The 24,767-nt window shown below is 40.9% G+C and overlaps 1 protein-coding gene across 4 annotated transcripts in view; it reads right to left on the bottom strand.

Moving 5' to 3' along the window:
• The window catches only part of MTMR7 (myotubularin related protein 7), a 106,596-nt gene that overhangs the window by 23,964 nt on the left and 57,865 nt on the right, over nucleotides 1–24,767 (bottom strand). For 3 of the 4 annotated variants that reach the window (XM_019664761.1, XM_019664762.1, XM_019664763.1), the window contains 3 exons: nucleotides 18,116–18,244; nucleotides 13,399–13,533; nucleotides 2,474–2,606 (listed from right to left, as the gene is read on the bottom strand). In XM_019664761.1, coding sequence (XP_019520306.1) covers nucleotides 2,474–2,606; nucleotides 13,399–13,533; nucleotides 18,116–18,244 — 397 coding nt within the window. Of the gene's footprint in view, nucleotides 1–2,473; nucleotides 2,664–13,398; nucleotides 13,534–18,115; nucleotides 18,245–24,767 lie in introns of all 4 variants that reach the window. The other variant, XM_019664760.1, reaches the window with a different exon arrangement.

Here is a 24,767-nt window from a genome sequence, read left to right as displayed (position 1 = left end):
CATATATATATATATATATATATATATATATATATATATATATATATATATATATATATATATATATATATATATGGCATCCTTTTCTTATTTGAGGGAAAAACCAATTATCTATATAATCAAAAGGACGCTACTGTGGAAAGCACTTGATGAATTATAAAACTGCTACATTACTAAAAGGAGTCATTATCTGATTAGCAAGTATGACTACTACAAAACAGTTTGATTTAGAACTTATAAATCAAATAAAATTAAATCAAAGGACCTACACAGGATATGAGCTTGGTCCTAGATTACCGTTTCTGATGAAATATCCCGCAGCTCTTAATCACAGACAGAACTATTTGCAGCTGGAATGCAAACAATTATTGTCCTGTTACTCAGTATCTATTTTAATAATATCAATAACAGTGCTAAAAAAAAAGATGGAAGATAATAATCATGAATGAAATGTACTATTCCTCTTCCTCCCAAGTGACCAGCAGTCAAGTCTCTAATGCCAAGGATGGCTTGTTCAAAGGAGGAAGCAACTCAGAAGGTGGGTCTGCTTGCATCACTTCATCAGCTGAGGCCTCACAGTGGTTTATAATTTACTTGGTAAAAACACATAGTCAAACATTGGTCAAGTTCCCTGAAAGGCATCCAGAAAGCTGTCCTTGCTCATTGCACTGACACAGAACTGGAAAAGTGATGCAGAAGCACCGTGATCCCTTATAAAACAGAGAAGGACCTGCCCTCTGGACCTCCTTTAGAAACAGTGAGGCAGACCATAGGTAGAAGGTCCAGAGATGGTCCCCAATAAGAAACCAAACAAATGCTCACTTAAAATCTAAAGTCAAAATGATATGTTATAAGGACTCTTAAGGAGCTGCTTTCTGCATAGAAGAAAATATATGTTCTCGAAAGTCAGGTTATGAAATTATGAAATGAAACATATAAAGCACAGCAATCTATATATTTTTTAATGCTTCTGATCATGATGAACAGTCTTCATACTAGAATTAGACTATCCTTGCAAGAACAGAACCAAGCAAATCCAGTTTTTCGACTCCTAAAAAGCAAACTGCCCAGGATAATCTCCAGAGGTTTAAGAAGCTCAAACAATCAGGCCCAGGTACCGTTATGGTGACCTGAGAAGAGGCAAATTTCCTGAGGAAGTAAGATGGAGTGGCCTCTGGGGGCCATGACTTTTTCAGATGCAGGAAGAGATTCCTTTTAACCATTCAAATGCTCAATGTTGAAGTGTTTGCAACTAGGAGCATCAATTTGTAGATTTCACAGGCTGTCACGGCTGGAAGAAGCCATTAGTCCAATCCTCTATGTTACAGCAGGTAGCAGAGCCCCAGAGAAAGTAACAGATGCGCTCAAAGTTTCACAATGACTGAGATGACCCAGGGAATCCAGGAAAGAGAATGGAAATGATACCTGTCTGTGACACTCAAGTTGCTCCAGCCCCACTGTCAGGCTCTCACTATGCCCTGTTGATCTGATCAAGCAGAGAACGGCCTAAGTCACTGAGGGCAAATGTGTCTCCTGCAAAAAATCACTCAGCACTCTCTTTGTCTTTGTTCCTTCCAGACCCCACATTTCCTATTCAGACAGCTGCTTTCCTACCACTCAGCTCCCTGTCTACAGGGCTTTCCCCTCAAGTGCAAGTGCAGCATTGACAACCTCTCCAGGTTCCCAAGGCACAAATCTTCCTCTTTCTCTTTGGTTTCCACTAGAGCTAGAAGTGGTGGACCACGGTAGCAGATTCCTCCATGGGCCTTTGTCATCACAAGGAGCATGAGCAGTCAGTGAAGCTGGTTTTGCTTGAAATGCAGAATTTCTGCTAACCAGCTTATGGCTGGTTTGGCCCCATGAATGCCTCTTCTATGTTACATAATCAGTCTTTGTAATTTCCTTTCTGGTGAGTATGTCCGTCTGTGTGTGTGTGTGTGTCGTGGTGAACATGGCTGTGGGGTGAGTGGGGGTGGTTTATGTGTGGGCGCATTCCCATGGTTACTGCTGTTTAAAAATGAGGACAGGGACCTTGAACATCCTCCCTTCTAATGGCCATTCAGCTCAGACTCAGTTTATGAACCTCATCCCCATACAAGATCAGTGGGCTGCTGCTTAAACTGGAGGATTGCTGTATATCCAAATGGCCTTGAATGTGGATCAAACTAATATTATAAAGGAAAAAGAAAAAATATCCCTGTGAGCTTTTATCTCAGATGTTACGTACCTCTGGAAAGTGCCTGACCACTAACCAAGTGACAAAACCACTTTTGGTGACACCAAAAATACGAGAAAGGCTGTTAAATGTTTAAAGAGTCGCTACCATACGATATTCTTCCCAACTTATCCTACCGATGTAAACAGCATCATGGTAAAAACACAATTTTAAAATCAAAAGGCTATCTTATTCCGTTTTGGCATTAAAACATTTAACTGCATTGTTTTTAACTCTGTGCATAAGGAAATGGCTTACCTTCCAGCATTTTTTGCAGACTGTTCCTCATGACGTGGATGTTCTCTATCCCGATAAACTGAAACTTGATGTTGGAATAGTTGTCTTCATTCTCGTAGCCTTTCCCTGCAGCGCGATTGGCCATGGCATTAAGCTGCCGTGGACAGCAAATCACCGAGTCACCAGAGTTACATTCAGGACATGAAACAACCAAAACATTTCATGAAAGTCCACAAAAATGTTTAAAGTCATGGCAGAAATATAACATGTTTTAAGTCCCTCCCTGGTGCACTGTGCTGAGCTATGTGGTTTCAGACACACGTGCTGAGCTTATATTCAACATAAACCCGTTGATGTGGGAAACATCTTCTGAGGTGGGAAGGAGCATTCTATGGATAAACACTTCTGGAGGTTTCTCTCACAGCTCCCAGTCACAGATGCGGAAGCAAATATGGAATTCTGCGACAGACGAGTTCCCCTGATTTAATACCCAACATTACAACCTGTAGGTAGGCAGAAGAATATCAGCAGGCATAGCTGTCAACAAAAAGGTCTTTAAGTCAAATTATGGTATCTCCCAGTATTCTACTGCAGTTAAGCACATCATCAAATAGGAATGGCTGCATCATTCTAATTTGTCTGCAAGAATGCCCCAGACATCCAATTAAACCTTGAGCAGGACCACTGAATACAATGAAAAGAGGGCAGGCAGATGCTAAATCTCAAGGCATGTCCTCCAGCCACCTTATTTAAATCTAGAGACCTATTAAAAGGGCTTGTCGATCATTTTCATTACCATAATTGTGTATACGAGAAGTGGGGGTATCCTAGTGCAAACAGGGTTCAATGATAATAGACTTTGAAGAAATGCATTTTTTGCCCTGATCCTGTGTAACTAAAATCAAGAAAGGGACAAGTCCTGCCTTAGCTGAGAAATACATAGATTTCTAGAATGGATGCATTATTTCTAATACACAGTTCTTGCTGTTTGGCTAAGAGGGTAATCACATCCTAGAAAACAGTATTCACTGGCCATTCTCTTCCTCTGCCACAAAGGGCAGAGGGAGCTCTCCCAGGCAGAGAACTAACACCAAGGACTCACCACCTGAAAAAATGTCACTTTTTAGGGTCACAATGCAGTACTGGAGGACATTAATAAAGACTTTTTGAAAAGCTAAGTTTAAAAAGCTAAATTAAGTTAGAAACATACATTCTTTGACCCAGATGTCCTACTTGTGAGAATCTAACACACTTAAAAGTACCAGCACCTAAAGATAGATGTCCAAGAATGTTGTTTATTGGGACTTTTTTTTATAAAAGTAAAAAACTGAAAACCTATGAATAATTCAATAAGGCTATGATTAGATAAATTATGGTATATTCATGCCCTGGACTACTAATAGTACCAAGAAAAAAATATATATATGCATATATGTATATATATATTTATATATGTGTATATATATTTGTGTGTGTGTGTGTGTGTGTGTGTGTGTGTGTGTGTGTGTGTGTGTATTTTATGGAGAGAGAGAGACAGACTGGGAACTGGTCCATGACATGTTAAGTGAAAAGATTAAATTACAGAATAATAGTCATACAATTATTTTATTTTTTCGTATGCCATGGGCTACCATGTATAGCAAGCAGCCAGCGTGAGCAGCCAGCAGCCGCCATGAGCAGCCATCCAGAGGCTGGCAACTGATCTGCCTTGCCCGGGAGGAGTGCAATGATGGTGTCAAGTTGGGCCAGTGGAGCAACGTCCTCCACAACTAGACTGAGGAACAAAACGACAGCGCCTTGTCTGTTCCCCTTCCCCCAATTTCCCAGTGCTGTTTCCACCCCCCAATTCCCAATTTAAAAAAAAACAACTAAAAAAAAACAACCCACAGATATATATTTATGTTTATGCATGTTTGATTAAGCAGAATAAAAAGGTATGGAAGACTATAAGAAATTGGCAGTCATTTCAGCAGAAAGGTAGAGTGGTGAGTGGCAGGGGGACACTATCAATACTACTTTATTTTTATTTATTTATTTTTTAAAGATTTTATTGGGGAATTGGAGTGAGAGGAACAGTGCTGGGGAATCAGGGAAGGGGAACAGACAAGTTGCTGTCCTTTTGTTCTGTAGTCTAGTTGTGGAGGACGCCGCTTCACTGGCCATGTTGGTATTGTGATCATTGTGCTCTTCCCGGCTGAGGCAGTCAGTCACCAGCCACTGGACACTCACGGTGGCTCACAGTGGCTCACGGCCGCTAACGCTGGCTGCAAGCCGCTCATGGTAGCTTTACAGCAGCCCACTGCAGCCCCACTGCAGCCTACGCTGTCGCCGGTGACTCAAGGCAGCCCAGCTCCAGGTCGAACTGTCGTTCACCATCTTAGCTGTAGAGGGCGCAGCATCACTGGCCCTCAAGTGGGATTTGAACCGGGGACGTGCTGCTCAGAGCTGGCATCCCAAGCCAACTCTTAACCAACGCGTCACTCGGCCGGCCCTCAATACTACTTTAGATATTCCTGTATTCCTTGTTACAAAGAAGATATATGAGGTTTGTGATTTAAATAACAGAAATAAAACATATTAGAAGGGAAAAAGAAAACACCTGAGGGCAGCCTTGGACATAAAGGGCTCAGGCTGGCACATAGGTCGTCACATTTTCACAGTCCTGCTCCATGACTCAGCTCATGGGACATCAGCTGAGGCACATTAGCCCATCAGGATACTGTTTCCAGTTTACAAAAGAGTGTCCCCTTTCTCCTAAGCAGGCCGTGAGAATAAAGAGTTTGGTCTTAATCAAGAAAAAATATTAAAAATAATGTTATTTTTAAGAAAACTTATGTTCATGCTATAAAATTTTTAAATATTTTAAGGGGAATTCTTTTTCTACAATTACCTTTAGACATTATTATTAAGAAACTTACTATTATAAAATGTCAATGATTTGTATAATTATTTTCCAAAGCTACTGGCTTATTGTTTACAACAAGCTTTTTACTAGGATACTTGCAAGTATCCTCTGCTACATGAACCTTGGGTTCACTCTCTATCTTAAATAATTCAAGTGAGGCGTACTCACAACGTATCACAGAAATACTCTTTTTAAACAGTTCAATGAATAAAACCTCCAATACTATTATTATTATTATTATTATTATTATTATTATTATTATCATTTAAATCTATAATTAGGACTTTGCCCAATTTTTAAATAGCTGACTACCCATGACTTGGGAAAATTTATTAGTAATCTTTATTTATTTTTATTTTATTTTATTTATTTTTTAAAGATTTTTATTGGGGAATTGGGGAATGGGAACAGTGCTGGGGAATTGCGAGTAGGGGAACAGACAAGTTGCTGTCGTTTTGTTCTTCAGTTTAGTTGTGGAGGACGTTGCTTCACTGACCCAAGCTGGCACCATCATTGCGCTCTTCCTGGACAAGGCAGATCACTTGCTGGCTTCTGGATAGCCGCTCACGGTGGCTGCTGGCTGCTCACTGCTCACTGCTCACTGCTCACTGCTCACTGCTCACTGCTCACTGCTCACTGCTCACTGCTCACTGCTCACTGCTCACGCTGGCTGCTGGCTACACACGATAGCCCATGGCAACAGGGCTGCTGAGCAACTCATGGCAGCCCAGCTTCAGGTTGAGCTGTTGTTCAGCATCTTAGCTGTAGAGGGCAGTGTGTCACTGGCCCTCATATGTGGGATCCAACCGGGGCCCTCTGGCCTCCCAAGCCAGCTCTTAACCAACGCACCACTCCGCCGGCCCTTATTGGTAGTCTTTAAAAGCAAAGAAGCAACACAAGATGGCCTCTTGAAAGGCAATGGTGTTTCTCATCATGAACAGAAGGTGGCACTATTTAACCTACCATTCAAAGGGTACTTTCTAAAGCTTTCCTCATATTTCATAGGACCTTTCATACTGTGGCAAAAGCTGAACCCTCAAAGCAGGAAATGCAGTTTTATAATAAATAAAAATTCAAGACGTGATAGTGTCCCTTATATAAACAAAACACTATTAGGAAGTCTAATTTGGTCCCCTGTTCCTTTGGCTGAGAACTCCATTTAATAACTAAAGGAAAAGCTATTAATTTCAGCTCCTAAATAGCCTCAAACAGATAAAACAATAGAATTTTAATTTCAGGTCCTAAAAATTCTCAAGCAGATAAAACAACAGAATTTTAATTTCAGTTTCAATTTATGCTTAAGGAACACAACAGACCAATGAAAAATTGGACTGGAAAGAGTATCCTGTTTTCTAGCCCAAGGTCACTCTGCTATCTGATAATCTCAGTATCTTTGGGTACAGAAAAGCTTGTAAATGAAACCAAAAGGACCCACCATTTCTCAACAAACACTTCATGGACACCTACTGTGTGCCAGACCCTGAAAAAAATAACATGATGACTGAACTGTTCCTCCCACCATAAGCTTATCATTGAGTGTATAAATGAAAGCACATACCACCAAATAGTAATGGACAATACCCACCAGGACTGGGCAAGAACTGAATGACTGGTAAGAGGCAGTGACAGTGGCAGAAGTTCAAATTGGGAACAGCCCCATGTGGCCCAGGGAATCAAGGGCAATGTTTCGTGAAAGAAGGAGAACTTGAGATGGACTGTAATACTCTAGGAGCATAGAGAGAAAGGGAAGGGTATTCCAGATAAAACAGAAAGAAAGAAGTGGTGGGGGACAGAAATCAAAGGAGCAGGTGGGTACTGGAGAGCCAACCAGTGCGAACAGAGTGGAAGGTTCATGTATGGTAGCAGTAGCAAGAGAAGAAGCTAGAAAATATTTAGGGTCCTCTACAAACAGGCTCAGTTAAGAAGCTTAGACTTCATCTGTGGCAGTAGAGAGCATCTGAAAGATTCTGAGCAGGTAAAATTGAAAAATTTGAGATTCAGTGCCCATGACACAGGGGTCCGCTGGAATGGCAGAGAGGACATAAGCTCCACTGGGAGCTTGTCTGTCTTGTTTATAACCGTATCCCCACGGCTCGGCCTGGCACTGGACAGGCACTCAATGAAGATTTATTGACTGGCTGACCGACCAAACAAAATGGAATGAAGCTGAGAGGTTAACAGGCCAAGAATGTTAAGAAATAAAATCAAATTCTTCCTCTAGCCCTGAACCAATCAATTAAACATATCAAAACCATGAAATCAATAATAATCTTGACATCAAGTTAAAGGTCAGCCTGCTCACTATCTTAGTCCTGGCGTCTAAGATTTCAGCAGAGTACATTCTATACTGCAGTAATGACGGGACCTGATCTGATGTGGTTGGGAAATGGGCATAGAAGCTGATCTTGGCGGCACGAGGATTGGGCCACATTCTCGTACAGAGTGTCACACGATGGCTCTTTTCTCTCCCTCCATCTGAAACTGGTGAAATAAAGAATCTTAACATGTAAAATCTACATGAAAATAGATGATCTTATTTCTGTATCTACAACTGTGCTATTCAAAACTCTCTCTTTCTGCCCCCTAAGAACATATTAGGCAGAAGTAATAGCTTTCGGATTACACTCAGATAGGAAATCACCATCTAGTTCAATTTAAAATTCCAGTCCCAAGTGTGATGCAAAATTATCTCTTCCCCTCATTATAGGCTGTTTGGACTGGGGAAGGGTCTGCTCTGGTACCCCCTCCTCTTCCTTGCCCTAGGCTCTATCTGGCTCTATCTAGGAGGGATAAGAGAAGAGGTAATACCTCTTTACAAAGCTGGACAAGACTGCAATTCTCTCTCCATTGCTTCTCTGGTTAACACTGACTGACCGTCACGGTCCCCTCCAGCCTAAGTGTCCACATGCCGAATCTCCTAAGGCATGTCTGTGGACTCTTGGGGACAGGAAGTCCACAGCTCACTGATATGGGAGAGCCACCTTGGCTTGAGCCTATTCCAACCCCCTCAGTGACCCAGTCACTTGCAGCTGGGAGCTCCACGGGGCAAGCCCTCTTAGGAGTGATAACAGCAACTGGCTCATAAACAGCATCCTTCCTCAGTGTTCACCTGACCCACAGGATATTCCTCCATCCTTGTCCTGCCAAAGAGAGGGAAAACAGACTGTCCCACTGCTGTCCTCTCCAGTTCCCTTTCGCTTGCTCACTACCAGCGGGGCTCATCAGCAAGTAAGCTACACATCCCACTAGAACGGTTGGTCCTAGGAGGTCCTAGATTCTCCTCTTTCAGGCACCCCAACCTTTACAACTGATTATCTCAGATCCCCCCACCTCACATGATTCAGTGAGTAGAAACCACCTAATAACTGATGCTTGTAATTAAAGGGAAAAAAGAAAAGCTTCCAATGTGAAAGCCTATCTATACAACGAAAAAATCGCTTACAAGGCGAAATGAGACGCAATAACCGCAGGACTGCCTTTGGAGAAGGAGCAAGGATAAAAGGCTGAGCACTGGCACAGGCGAGAGCCCGCCTTCCCTCACCCCTTCTCTTTATGCCCACACTTCCTTCAGAGGAGCTGGCGCCAGCACAGCTCAGAGGCCTCCTTGCTCCTCTGGCCCTGGCCTGACTTTGGTTGAGCTTGTGGTTGGTCCTTCAGCTCTGAGTCTCTAGCTTCACTGAGTCTGTGCTCAGAGGGGTCAATCCTCCTGGGCCTGACAGTGGACACAAGGCTCCCCTGGAGATCTTTGTCAACAGACAGCACCATGGTCAAACAGGAGAATGGGCTTTGGTGTCCGAGAATCTGGGCTCTGCCCTGAACTAGGTGACCTTGGGTGAATCATTTAACCTTTCTTAAAGCTACCGTATCCATAAGGAGACCTTATCCATAAGTAGAAAAAAAAATCTCCCAATTTGCAAGATTATTATAAGAATTAAATGAGAAAGTGCCTGGCATGTTTACAAGCTCAGCAAAGTCCCAGAACAAATGCATTTGATAAAGTCATGAACATGGCTGAGGCAAAATGGATTATCTCTCATTTTATAATTCAACAACTGTTTCGTATCTTCTTAATGCACCAAATCCTAGCAGTAATGTATGACCTCAAGGGGATAGTTTTTTTTTTTTTGAGTGGATATTCAATGCCTGTTGAGGATCTCACTGCCTTTACCTCTCAAGATTTTAATGCCAACAAGCCATTCGGATGGCTTTCATCTGAACAGGCAACATATGGGTCGAGCCCTGCTAAAAGGACAAGGATGAGCCAGGCTGCCACCTAACCCTTCCTCTTTTTAGTGAAAACTGTGAGCAAACCTGGGCAATGCCCCATTTGCCACTGCCCACCATCCATTACAAACATGAACTCGGTCTGCTGGCTACCAAGGAAGCCTAACACACTCTGGAACAAAACTCAACAGATATAATCTTTAATAGAATGAAAGCTCTAAGCAAACAGTTTAAAACATGTGGAGTGTGTGTGTGTGTGTGTGTGTGTGTGTGTGTGTGTGTGTACGCACATGGGTAATATGAGAAGAGGGCACAACTTGTATGAGACACAATTTTCTTTACTGGATCAGCATCAAACTTCTTATTGCTGAGAGTAAACACACTTAGCGCTAAATATACCACTTCAAATCAAATCCTTTGGATTAATTTATTTTAAATCTGGAATATGCCCGGCTCAACAGCTGCCACATTTCCCAGAAGGTTTACATAACATAGTACACACTTGCATCACTGGCCCTTAAGTTAGTAGGCAAATCTGTTTATCTTTCTTTACACCTGGGAAAACACGATAGGAGAAGGACACCCCAATTCGGTAAAGCCCATGTCTTTCCTTGATCTTCTTGTCTTGTCTTGTCTTGCCTTGTCTTGTCTTCAGTATATATGTCTAAGAAGCAGGCATCCACTATGTCATTTCTGACTGTTTAGGAAATTCAGAACAGCTCCAATTGACTTACACAAACGGAAGAAGAAGGAAAACAGTGAAGGTTAGAAGGAAGGGGTTAAAGCATAATGAGCCAGAAAGAAAAGCACAAATCAAAAGAGAAAAGCAAAAGTCGGAGATTTTTCTGGCATCTTTCAGGTGGGAATCTTCAAGCAGAGACTCTGTTTTTTTTCCCCCAGTCAGAAACCCATACCTATATGCTGTGCTTTGAGAATTTATCTAAAAAGAAGGATATCCTTTACATATAATCTGTTAGAATGTGGTCTAGCTGTAACATCTGTTTCATCTGTTTTATCGTTGACCTCCAACGATTGGTCTGCTGATCTGGCTTCTGAGAGTAACTCCATCCTCACCGCGCCACCCACATGTGTCCCATAGCGGCACTTCCACCAGGAGCGGAGGGAAGTGTTTTGAGGTCAAGGGTATGACTAAGGCACTGATCTTACACCAGGAAAACATCAAATTAAATTATCTAGATCATGAATCACAAAATGTAATGACATGAGGGAAGCAGTGAAAACTGCCAGGGTCTGAGTGCCTACACAATGGATAGTATCCAGTTCTCATTATTTTTTATAATCACCCAGGAGTACAGACTAGGTCTATTCTTAACATCACTATTGTTAATGTCACTGCATACTTTTAAGTGACTTAGGCTGTTGATCATATTTCCTCCATCATGTTTGCTCTTATGTCCTTCTGTTCTTTTATAAAATAGCTTCATTGACATATAATTCACATGACATACAATTCATCCATTTAGTATACAATTCAATGGTGTTTGGTTTGTTCACAGAGTTGTGCAACCATCATGACAATCTATTGTTAGAACATTTTAATCATCCCAAAAAGCAACACTACCCATTAGCTGTCACCCCCCATTTCCTCCCGTTCCCTTAGCCCTAAGCAACCACCGATCTACCTTCTGTCTCTACGGATTTGTCTGTTTTGAACATTGCATATAAATGGAATCGTACAATACGTGTCCTCTGTAACTGACTTCTTTCACTTAGCATAACATTTTCAAGCTTCATCCATGTTGGAGCATGTATCAGTACTCTATTCCTTTCTATAACCAAACACTATTGAATGAATATACCACATTTTATTAATCCATTCTCAGTTAGTAGACATTTGGTTGTTTTTACCTTGGGCTATTATTAATAAAGAATAAATATTCATGTACAAGTTTTTTTGTGGACATATGTTTTCAGTTCTCTTGAGTTAGGAGTGGAATTCTTGAGTCATATGGTAACTATGTTTAACATTTAAAGTTCTTGTGCTCTTTTAACCTTTTCATGATTAAAAAAAATTTCAAACTGGGCCGGCCGAGTGGCGCGATGGTTAAGAACTGGCTTGGGACGCCAGAGGGCCCAGGTTCAGATCCCCCATATGAGGGCCAGTGACACTGCCCTCTAGAACTAAGATGCTGAACAACAGCTCAGCCTGGAGCTGGGCTGCTGTGAGTCACCCCAGATGGCATAGGCTGCAGCCCCTGTGGCAGTGGGTTGCCATGGGCTTCCGTGTGTAGCCAGTAGTCAACGTGAGCGGCCAGCAGCCAGCGTGAGTGGCCAGCAGCCGCACAGTGAGCGGCCATCCAGAAGCCGGTGACTGATCTGCCTCACCCGGGAAGAGCACAATGATGGTGCCAACTTGGGCCAGTGAAGCAACGTCCTCCACAACTAGACTGAAGAACAAAATGACAGCAACTTGTCTGTTCCCCTTCCCCCAGTTCCCCAGCACTGCTCCCATCCCCCCAATTCCCCAATAAAAATCTTAAAAAAAAAAAATTTTTCAAACTAAGGTTTTAAAGTAAAGGTTTCTAAAAATCCTCCTCTCACCCCACAGGAAAATCCACTATTAACAGTCCATTATACATGCCCTCAATTTTTTTTCAGTGTGATGAACAACATATGATTTTAAGAATATAATTATTATTACATAAATGGGATTATACCGCACATATTTTCTGTTTCTCACTCTTGTTGTTTAATAGTCTATCTTGGACACCTTACCATACCCATATGGAAAGAAAGAGATGTGTGTACCTCTCTCTTTCATCAGTAATAAGTCTAGGTATATTTTCATTATTAGAAAGCAATTAAAATGCTAAATATGTTGATTAAAGGCCATTGTGCCCTGTCTACTCATTTTGTCCTATACGTTTCATGAACATATAGGTGATTTTGTTTCCACATGTTCACTGGCACATCCCTCTGAGGATTCCATTTTTTGACTGGTTTACAAAGAAAAACATGGGTCAAAGGAATAAAACTGGAAATTATACTGAACTTAATGCTAACTAGAGTTAAAATGTAAAAGTGAGAGGGAGGTAAGTTGAGGTGGACTTGGCATACCTCTTGAGGGCTAGATCTATTATTTCCTATTGGCTGTTTTATTAAATGATCGCATTAATATATGAATACATGCGTAATTGTAAAATAATATTTTCAAACAAGAGACAAATAGAAAGTTCTCTACCTCCTCAAATCCTCCCTTCTCCATAGAATTTTAATAGGTTGGTGTTTATCCTTCCAGATCTTTTTCTATTTTAATACATTTTGTTTACATTCCTATAGTTTGGGGGTTTTTATACATAAACACAATAGGATACATATTATTTTGTGACTTTTTTTACTTAACATTATATTTTGTAAATATTTCCAAGTCATAGATAAAGATCACTTCAAGCTGTATTTGAAATAATATAGCTGAACATCTCACAAAAATTGAACTGCAGGAGCCCCATAATAAATTTCATATTGTCCAAGCAGGTAAGGTCATTTTAGAACTGAACCCAAAACTATTTGGCCTATTTAGGAGAGTGATCTCCAAAACAAAACTGCATGAATTTGATGCACTCACTATGTACCCAGCACCATGCTTGCAGCAGGGGAAATATCAAAAGTACCTGACTGAGTCAGGAACTTAGGACACTCAGGAAGTAGCCATGCAGGGCAGCCAACTGCTGACTGCGCAAAGAGGAACAGCCCCTTCGCAGGTGAAGCAACCTGACCGGGTAGTCACTTAGCTTTGCCGCGGGTCTCATCTCATGATTCAGGCTGCAAAGACATGCATCAGGATGGTCACACTTACTTTGGGCCGAGTGTCAACGACGTAAATGAAGTCGCTTCCTGGGTTGGCTTTCCTGATGGCCTGGAGCATCTGCTCATCCTCCAGGCACCGGGCACTGAAGCCTGACAGGGGCTGGCTGCTCCGACAGATGGAGGCCTGCAGGGAGAGAGGAGGCGACACGGCAGCGTCAGGCAACTGTGCAACTACACCCACCAGGGACCTGCTAGGCTAGGCTATCTACACAACATGGGCTTGTCAAAGTATCATGCTAATGCCTTCTGGAAATCGAGGTTGGTTCCTGTGTAATTCAAGTCAAAGGGAACAATGCAAGGGCAAGCAGTGCCAAAAAGTTCTCTGGGTAAGAAATTAGAACGTGTAAGGATGTTTGAACAGGATCCAAAGTATGAAATTTAAAGCCATTTAAATCACCTACTTCCTTTTTTCATGAGTATTGTTTCATTTTCCTCCTGAAGGTAGAACTATAAAGTAAATAACTATTTTCCTAAAATGTATAGGCGTTAATGGCAAAACTATAGTAAAAAACAAACAAAAAAGCATATTTTTAAAATGTTTTCCATCTTTTTTAACTAGCCCATTTAAAAACATCAGATATACTGTAAACCAATTCTAATCCTAAATGGGAGAGCTTTCACTGTGATGACAGCACAGGCTGCCGCTGGCTGTGGCACCTAAGGATACCAGGCACATACCTCGGCTGACCCAAGCACATTAAAAGCAAGGGGTTTCTTTGAAATCAATCTGCATTCTATTCTGCAATTTCCCTATCCTGCAATTCCAGCAGAATATATTGTTTTGTAAGACATATACAATAGCATAAACATTTCCCCAAGTTCTGAATAGGCAAGGACAGACAACCTTAAAGCTCCAAAATTTATATATTCATGGCAAAGTGCTTTTTATGGACTCAGATTTTAACATTTAAATTAAACTCAAGTTACCAAATACAATATAGGAATGGCTCTTTCTAGGAGTATGCACTGCGACCATGAGTCCACGGTGCAAGAGGATGGAGGCAGCAGTGGTCACTCAGGAGGAGAACCCTTTCACTCTGGCCAAGCTGAGCAGGGGCAACTTTTACTGCAAAAGTTTATGTAGTCCCCACATAGCCTGCTCAGGGCACCTGCGCTGCAGGACTCTATCCAGGAAAAGGCACCCTAACTCTGAGTTCAAGTACAGCTGAACTGTCCCTAAAGCTCAACCCAGGACAAGTCGGCGAGAGTTGGAATTCTCCAGAAAAAGGTGAACTTTGGTACTCCTCATCAGAGAAGGCCAGGACCTCTCTCACTAACTATGCCATCCTTCAGCTGAGGATCTGCTGGCAGGACTGAGAATCACAGAATAGCTAGACCCATAGCTGGGCAGCTGTCTGAGGGTTCTGGTATGAGTCTGTAACAGAGAGCGGCAACTAGTGAGGTGGTTCAAGGAACTCAGGGCTGCAGCCTGGGTCAGAATTCAGGAGGGCAGTGCATGAGAAAGAGGGAAGCAAAGCAAAGGGCCAGCAGAGTTGCTCCAGGGCTGTTTAATTCTTAAATTGTTTGCAGCAGAAGTTCAACTGCCATGCGGAGGAGAAAGGGACCCTAAGGTCTGAACATGGACGAGAGGACAGACAGCTAGAGGGAGGTCCAGGAGAAAGGCGAAGTTAGGGACCGAAGTGGGTTGGGAAACAAAAGGCAGCTGCATCCAATGGATAGAAAGCATGTTGCCACACATGGCTTTTCACAGTCCTTCATCCAGGGGCCTGTGTCTCCTGGTCTTCAAAGGGGTCAGGGTCTGCCTCCCTGCTCTGAGGGAACTCTGACTCCAGAGAGAACGATTTTGAGCTGGCTTTATCTGACAATTTATTTGGGTTAAAGAAATACGAGTTAAGGACATCTGCCACTGGCAATTTCTTAGATTCTATCAGAAGAGCTAGATGGGGAAGGGAACATATAATATTTAAATAGTGACAATGTATTTTAGAATGCGCACCCCACACCTAAACTCACTGAACTCCTGGGACTCCAGTTACAAAATGAAACCAGGTAAATGAACAATGATTACTATTATATTACCTTCAGGTGGAGAACAGCTAGCGTTCAGTGAAGGGTTAAGTCAGAACAGAGTTATACTATGAAATGCTATCAATACATTCAACCAGATATATCAATATTAAGCAGGCTACATTTTAATACGTCATAGTTATATTTTCTTAATAATCTACAGATATGCTCAAATAGAATTCTTCATTGACTCAATGACTGCTAGCATATAGTCATCAATTTTGTACAGAGCAGTAAGTAGTCTCTAAGTGTTTTTGTCCACACTGCATACACCCCAGTTAGTCAGTCTGTTGAGAGAATAACACCATTACCTGGAAGCATTTCTTACTGATGTCAGCCACCTGAGAGCAGAGATAAAACTCCTCAATGGTAAACTGTCACGAGAGCCCCTCATTTACAATGCTACTAATAAAGTATCCAACAGATTTTGAATGTTTACTATGTGGTGGGTGCTAATACAAAGAATCTTCATTTTTTAATTTAATCTCCCCATTTACCATATACAGTAAGATTGATTATTCTATAGATGAGGCAACCAGGACACAGAGAGGTGAAGTAACTTGCTCAAGATCACACAGCTAGTAAGTAATTGGGGAAGCCAGGAATCGAATCCAGGCAAAATATTTCCTGATCCTGGGTTCTTAACCAAAATAATATAGCTCCCATGTGCAGAAATATGTCAGGATGCATGGTACAGAATTAGGATGTGGCATTCAAGAAGATCTGGTTTTTATTCCAAGATTGGCTCTCCCTTGCTCTGGGATCTTGGGTAATTTTCCTATTGTTTCGGAACCTTGGTTTTCTCAACTATAATATGGAGATAATTATATGAAAACTACAGGATATGATGAGGGATATAATACTCCTAGAACTGTACCCAGCACACAGTAAATTTCAATAAACATTAGTGATAAAAGGAGAGGGCAAGAAGGTCTGTATTATTTTTTAAGGAAAATTGCCTCTTTGGAAATCTTCTAGAGAATGGTTTCCCAGAAGTCTGTACTGTGATTTTGGGGGACCATGCAATTAACAATTTAAAGCAAAACTGTTTTCTTAAAAATCATTAAATACTTAAGAAAGAACAAAGGATACAGCAATTCTAAGGGCTTGGAAATAACAAATAAACACAGATTTCTGAACACAAGTGACATTTACACATCCCTAACCGTGATCTACAAAGCTGTTAATAGTGTGATACCCAAAGGGAGTCAGGATAGCTCTATATAACCCATGTGTGGTGTAAGCCTAAAATTAATTACTGTGTGCTGTCTTGACATCTGAAAAAATTGGGAGGGCCTCAAATGGCCCAACAGTATGTTCCCCTCCACATTCTGTTCCCATGGATAAAGATTCTTCTCCCAACAGACCAAGCACAGTTCCTGCTCATCCTGACTAGAGGGTTTTAGTTCCCTGCCAGCCCATGGAATTACTCAGACAAGCCGATTGCATCCTCCTGCAGGAACCAGGGGTCACCTTGTGTCACCTCACTCTCTTGATACTACAAACTAACAGAACTTACACAGCTAAATGAATATTTGCCTTCGAAGGAGGCAACACAGAAGGCTATACTATATACTTGCTCTGGTGAAGCTGGCATAGAGTGAGGTATTTCCAGGAGCCTCCATTTAGAATCTGATGCAGACCCTACCCTACCCCCTGCCGACAGGGGCACCCATGGGCATACACACTCACACACACACCTGCTGCAATTGTTTATAGCCTCACTTGGCTTTGAGTCCAAAATTATATTACCTATCTTGAAAACCAAATTTTTTCACCTGGCTCAAATCAAATAACTTCTGAAGTGGGTGGCAAAGACCATTCTCATCTTCCCAGATTTGTTTTCTTATCTTCCACAGAAATGGAACCATGGTTTTTAACTGTTCACAAGGTTACCCATAAGGCTATACTTTCTCACCGGCCCTGTGCAGTTCTGACCAAGGGCGTGAGCAGAAGTGTCATGTGACAGTTTCGGAAACATTCCTCAGAAAGCTGTGAGTGCATCATTAGCCCTCCGGTGTCCACCTGCTGCCGGGTGGAGGTGACGGCTGGTACTGAAGTCATATCTTACACCAAACCCTAGGCATAGCAGACCAGACAGGTGCGTGGGGCTTGGGTCCCTGAGGGCTCAGCGGTGGAGAGCCAGGATTCCAGGCCTGGACTGCCCACCTTTGGAGTTTTATGGCAGAGGAAAAGTTCTACCCTGTAGAAGCCACTGCTACTTAGTTCTGGTAGCTGCAGACAAACCTAGTTCTAGCTCTTACAAGTAATATAAAAAAAATAAAACCCACTCTCCACAAACAACGATTTTCTATGCTGAGTATACTCAAAACAATCTGCCATTAAGAAAAGGACAAGAAGGTGCCATGGATTTGGGGGCTTTTCTAAAATAGGCATTGCAAAAGGGCTCCAGGTGACCACTTAAAAGAGGACACACTCACGCGCATGATTCAGTTTAAGTATTTTCTGACTCAGTCCCATGACTTTAAAGTCAAATAAATGTGAAAGGTCAACTTCTACATGAGATAAGTGTTCAAGTGTAGTTGTGTTGTTCATACCGCATGCAGCAATACCTTTAAGAATTCAAACACACACGCAGAGCAGTTGGCCACTAGAAAATGCCTACTGATGATAAAACAAGAAACAAAGCATAAAATAAAAGCATGCCTGGGACTTACATGGTTATCTTTATAGTAGTAAGAAAGGGCTGGAAATCGTCGCCTACTCCGGAATTTGGAACTCCCCACTATGATGTGTGCCGTGGCCGATTTGGGAACATACAGCTCAGTCGGGTAAGAATCACAAACCTGTCACAGAAAATACAAGGGGATTTTTTTAGGCAATCTAGTAACAATGTTTTGCAAACTGCCACAGGTTGCATGTTTACATTTTCTTAACCAAGTTAAAGGAAGTTATTGGGAGAAAACCAAAAGCCACTTCAAAGAAATGAAATGCTGCTGATTCTATGAAATCATAGTAAAGAAAAGCAAAATAATCTTTAGCATCTTGTCCTTGTGCACTGTCCCTTCTCTCTAAGGGCTCTTCGTGTGAGGCAAGATGGAGACAAACAAACATTTCTTTCATTCAAAAGGAACACATTGCCATTCTGCATCCTGGCAGCAGAGGAAACTTTAGCTGCCTGTTTTCACTGAAAGATAGCCTGACATTGGGAGACAGACAACTTCCTAAAATGCAAGCACCAGTGGTGATGTCTTCAGGTCACCATTCTGTCCCTGCACACACTATGTCACTCCTGCCTGTTAATGGATGCCCTCCCCGGAAACCCCTTCCCTTGATCTTCCCAAATCTCATCCATTCTTCAAGAACCAGTCCCATTCCACCTTCCTCAGGAAGCCTGCTCCCTGAGCTCTAGGCTCATGTAAATTTCTAGATCTGATTTCCCACCACACAACATAACAGCTTTATTTCTGTTTCTTATGTGTCGATTTTATAAGTGGTGAGAAATCATTTGCTCTCTCTCGGAGCATCCCTGGTGCCTTAGCATGATCTTGCAATTTCGTCAGAAATCAGCAGTTTAGAACCTGGTGTTGATTCGCCAACTTCATGACCTTCCGGAAGTCAAAGGACACGGAGCGTTTTGGTTTTCTGACCTCTAAAACTGATATAAAACAGATATGTTGCCCCACAGGGTTGACATAAGCATAAAATCAGATAACACCCATGACAAAGCACTTTATAAATGATTAGGTCTGACACAAATGTTGGTGTTGGCAACAGTCATGTCAGTTGATTTGTTGCTAGACATATTTTGCTTTGACATCAGCCAATCAATCTTTTTGCAATATGAAGATGGTTTAGGTAGCAGTTCCCTGGGCTTTGCCAAAGCAACTGTTCATTTCCTGGAAGTCAAGCATCTTCTTGGGCATTTCAAGAGAACTCTTCAAGCAGGTGTAGCAACAGAGGAAATGCTTTAGCTGCATATCTTCTGTCCATCACCGTCCCCACTTTCCACTCTGAAAGATGAGACGGAAGGGAATGAAAACCCACCACAAGTGAGATCCAAGCCTACAAAGCTCATATACATTGCTCTGTGATGATGCCCTCCCATGCCTGCCTGCCCTCGTTGTCCATCGGACTGATGAACAACATCGAGCAGGAGATAAAAGGGGCCACACAAGTGATATTTCCAGGCTCAAAGTGTAATTTCATTGTCAAAGTCATTTTAGGGAAGATTACCAAAAACTTTAACGTGGGTTCTGGCAATGACTCTGGAGGAAAATCCCATTCCAATAACAGATTTGGACCCAGAGAGCTTTTACCAGAATCACTGCCACAAGACACTGTGCTTCCGTCCCCATGCAAATCTGGTGTCTGATTCCCCCTTAAGTCAGCTGGCTAAGACATGACTACACAGACTACGCCTGCTTGTCTGAGGTTCAAGAGACATGCAGTCATTGCCCCAGACTAATAACATTTTCTTAAAATAACAGCTTTACAAGGGAATTGGTAGGTTTTTAGTAAGTTGGGGATTACCTACTTTCTTCCTTATAACAACACGAAGGAATAGCAAAATTATTTATAATTCAGTGAACTAAGAATAAGGAAGTAATGGGTGAGATTTCTCAACATCCTTATTACATACGAACTTTTTGAATAGCAAAGAGATGAGCGAGAAACTCTGGAGCTCCTGCCAGGTCAGGTTGTGGCCTCCAAAGGTCAAAAGATGCCCAGCTTGGCCCAGGCTGTGGCTCTTACGTACACCATGTCTGGTATGGCACCAAGAGAGGAGGCACACACCAGAGCCCACTCTCCTTGATGCTCTCGGCCTCAACCTACTGAGGGCCCTCTTTCTTCACAAGGAGCTGGAAGAGCCTCTGCCCTCTCATTGCACCTGGGCTCTCTCTCTCTCCATGGAGAAGGAAAAGGCACACCTTTGTGGTTGGCGTGTGCCAGGACCAAGAACTCCACAGCCCGAGCCGAGATATCAGTAGTCGGGCTTACACAAGCTGTCATGCCTCCCATCTAGGAACACAAGAATGCCAGTTACATGGACTCCTGCTTTTCCATAAGCATGGAGTCTAGGGAAAAAGACCCCATGGGTCAGAGCTTAACTATGGGTGTTCTGATAAGCACTTGCATGAGAATCTCTAAGAGGAGCTATAAAACACCTTTGGAGAAAAGTCAGACTCATGACGCAAGTGAAGTCGGGTTTCGAGATACAACTTCTTAACCAAGAAGGAAAAAACTAAGTATATCTGCTTTCATGAAAGTAGACAGCACTTTCAAGTGGAAATTTAAACAACAAGCCTGGAGAGTATTGACCGCTGTCATTTTTGCAACAAGCTCACGCAATTATAGTCAAAACTCTGACAATGAATAATGCACAGCACAGTGCTTTTATGCCACCAAATTCTGAAACTATTCAATGCACATCACAATATTTTGTCTGGTTTGGGAATTCATATAAGAAGGTTAGGAGAGAAAATGAGAAGTTCAGAAAAGTGGAAAATGCTTTCCTTTTGAATTTTCTTTACACTGACTGCCCGAGCCAATGAAAAGTGGATTAAGTTGAAATCATTTATTAATAAGTAAATTATTTTCTTTGTCATCCACTAAATAAATTAGCCTGCCTGGAGTGCCTGAATGTCTTGGTTGGCCTTGCCAAGTGGGATCTTTTTTTGTTAATTATTTCACTCACTAAACAAGTTTTTACTGAATATAGGTCTGACGAAGAAGTTTGCAAAGTCATCCTAAAAAAGTGCTACATGCCTCATTGCTGAACACCACTACAGTCACCTTCGAAGTACTCCAGTTGGGAAGCTACGCACCAATGCCAGCACCTAGTCCATCCTTCAAAGCAATTTTGAAACTTTTTCTGGAATGGCCATCAGAGCTGTCATCATATTACCTTTGATATCCTGAATGTCATCAAAATGTCTTTCTTTCAATATGTCCTTTATCTTCAGGTAAAGAAAGAAGTCATTGGGAGCCAGATCAGGTGAGTAGGGAGGATGTTCCAATACAGTTATTTGTTTACTGGCTATAAAACTCCCTCACAGACAGTGCCGTGTGAGCTGGTGCATTGTTGTGATGCAAGAGCCATGAATTGTTGGTGAAAATTTAGGTCATCTAACTTTTTCACGCAGCCTTTTCAGCACTTCCAAATAGTAAACTTGGTTAAGTGTTTGTCCAGTTTGGTACAAATTCATAATGAATAATCCCTCTGATGTCAAAAAAAGGTCAGCAACATCATGGCAACAAGTTCGCGAACTTAATTGTCAGACCTCAGACTTATTATGTGCCAGGCATTATGTTAGGTGCTAGGGCAGTAATAAATACAAAAGAGTTGTTGGCCTCTAGGACTTCACATTCCCAGGATTACTGATATTTGTTGATCTGCTTATAACCTTCCAGTCAATGTATTTTCCATTGCAGGGTAAGGTCCATCTGAGATGGCATCCCAGACATCTTAATCAGACCTCTGTATTTATTGAGGACCAATCACTCAACTGAACATGGAAGTTACTTGTCAGGAGTTGAGATGTATCTACATAGACAACTTTCTTTTTAAATATTTAGGACCTAAAGTTTATTTCAAGGAATTTATAATGTAATAGGGAGAAGAGGGAATGAGCAGCTTAAAATGATTTATATATAAATAAAATAATATATAATACACAAAACATAGATATAGAAAACTAAAACAAACAATATTTTAAAAAATACTGGTTTGAATTATACTTTAAATTTTATTCCAAGAGAAACAGACTAAAAGTTTAATCTAGTAATAAATGTTAATTATTTTATTTAAACAAAGACAATTTCAAGAGTTAGGTACAAATGGAAATCTTAGCTCAGAGAGCTAGATTACCATTCACAGTGTTTTATAGAAAGGAATAATAGATGCTAGAGGTGATGTTGATGATAATAATAATTAGTCTGTCCACACAAATAGAAAATGGCAGAACTGGTTCTGGAACCTAAGTTTTTGTACTCTATGTATGGTTTTATATCCACCATGGGCAACAGCTCCCTCTCCATCAGATGACATCACCAGCCCCACTTACCTCAAATAATTTGTGAGAAGAAAGAACTCTTGGAAAAGATGAAAAAAAGTAAACATTTTCTCAACCATGAGGTTAAAAGCCAAAGTATAATAATAACTGAAGACATAACCTTCTCAAATGACTGTTAGAAATGTTTTGAAAGAACCAACTTTTATTGTATTTCCAAATTGGTAATAAATAAGGGCACATCATCTTTCTCCCTATTTCAATGATATTTGTGAAATCAGAAAATTCCCTAGGTTTTCACCTTTCCTGTTTCAACACAATTTGTATATTGTTAGTTTTGGTTTCTGTGTGCTACTTTTGAAAAGAAATGCTGAGTAACTCATGTTTTGCTGTGGGACTTAAGTGACTAAATATGAGTCATGTTTGTGCTCATTCTAGAAGAAAAAAATCTCATCAAAAATAGGAAGAACCTAAGTTCCCAAGAAAATATTATTCCACAAGATTTTCTTCCTCACCCAAGAGTGTATCATATTTAAATAAAGGACATCCAATTCCAACTTTCTCTACTAAACTTAGGTTTTCCTTTCTTTCATTTCAACTAAAAATTGACTGCAAAGGTAAGCTTTAGCATGAGAACAAACCATCTGACTCCATTAGTAAGAAACTCTATAATGAATGAGACAAAAAGACTTCAAATGCCTTACTTACAGTGCAAGGTTATGGTTGTTAGAATTAAGTGTAAGTATGAAGAAAATTCACTATCATGATAGCACCCATTCTATCCCAAATAATCTATAAATTCAAGATATTCAGAAGAATAATGTGAAAGGACCTGACTTGTAAAATATTAAGATTTATTACAAAGCTATAATAACCATAATTATTTAAAATGTAATTATGGAAATTATATAGTGTTAAATTGTATTGTTAGCAAATATACCAGAATTTAAAATATATATACATATATATTTTATAAATATATATGTGTATATATATAAATATATATATATATATATACACACACACACATATATATATATATATATATATACATATATATATATGCTGGGCCAGCCGAGTGGCGCATTGGTTAAGCGCTGGCTTGGGACACCAGCTCTGAGCAGCAGTGCCCCGGTTCAGATCCCATATTAGGGCCAGTGATGCTGCGCCCTCTACAGCTAAGATGGTGAACAACAGCTTGACCTGGAGCTGGGCTGCTGTGAGTCGCCGAGCTTCAGTGGGCTGCCATAAGCTATGAGTGACTGGCAGCTGGCGTGAGCTGCCAAGAGCCACCATAAGCGGCTGTCCAGAGGCCGGTGACTGATCTGCCTTAGCCAGGAAGAGCACAATGATAATACCAACATTGGCCAGTGAAGCAACGTCCTCCACAACTAGACCGAAGAACAAAAGGACAGCAACTTGTCTGTTCCCCTCCCCCAATTCCTCAATAAAATCATATATATATATATGCTAAAACATGAAACAAATGGGAAAGATTGACAACTCGAAACTTCTGAGAATCAAAAGATACATTAGGAACAGTATATAAATATCTTGAGAGGGGATATTTACAACACATATAAATGATAGCAGATTATTATCTAGAGTATATAAGGAACTTCTATAAATCAATTACAAAAAGACAACCTTATGAACAAAAAGATCAAAAATATGAATAAGCAATTAACAGAAGAGTCAACTTGAACCATCAACAAACACAAGCTCAAAATTGCTAATGATGAAGGTGATGTAAATAACATCACACTGAGACCCATTTCACACCAACCAAACTGACAGTTTTTCCAAATTTAACTGTATGATTAGTTAATAAAGTCACATGGTTATAAAAATGAGTAATCCAAATGTCTAATAATTGGGAATACTAAGTATATTATGCTACATCCATCTGATGAATATGGTAATTTAACTGACTGATATGAATACTATGTAACAATATAGAAAATCCTTATGCTAAGATGAAGAAAATAGTCAGCATTCAAAATATGTGACCAGAAATGATCAATTAACAGGAGATAAGATATAAATGATCAATCAGCACATACAAAGCTACAAATCAAGAAATCAGAGCATGCATATTAAGTTTAAATGAGAAATCACTCGTCCCACTATCGAGTTGTCAAAAGATATTTTTAAGAAATAATCTCTTGAATGGTGCATGTCCCAAGAATAAAGCATTTTCATACATAACTGTTGAGAATTTATATCAACTGGCACAACCTTTCTGCAGTTCTTTTTGACAATATGTCCAAAAATTTGTGTCAAACTTTTGACCTAAAAGTTCCACCTTTAGGACTCTGTCTTTAAAATGAAGAATTTTAGGGGCCGGCTGAGTGAC

Source organism: Hipposideros armiger, unplaced genomic scaffold (assembly GCF_001890085.2).
Source record: "Hipposideros armiger isolate ML-2016 unplaced genomic scaffold, ASM189008v1 scaffold_430, whole genome shotgun sequence".
In the NCBI taxonomy this organism is placed as follows: Eukaryota; Metazoa; Chordata; class Mammalia; order Chiroptera; family Hipposideridae; genus Hipposideros; species Hipposideros armiger.
This window is presented reverse-complemented; position numbering and strand designations above follow the sequence as displayed.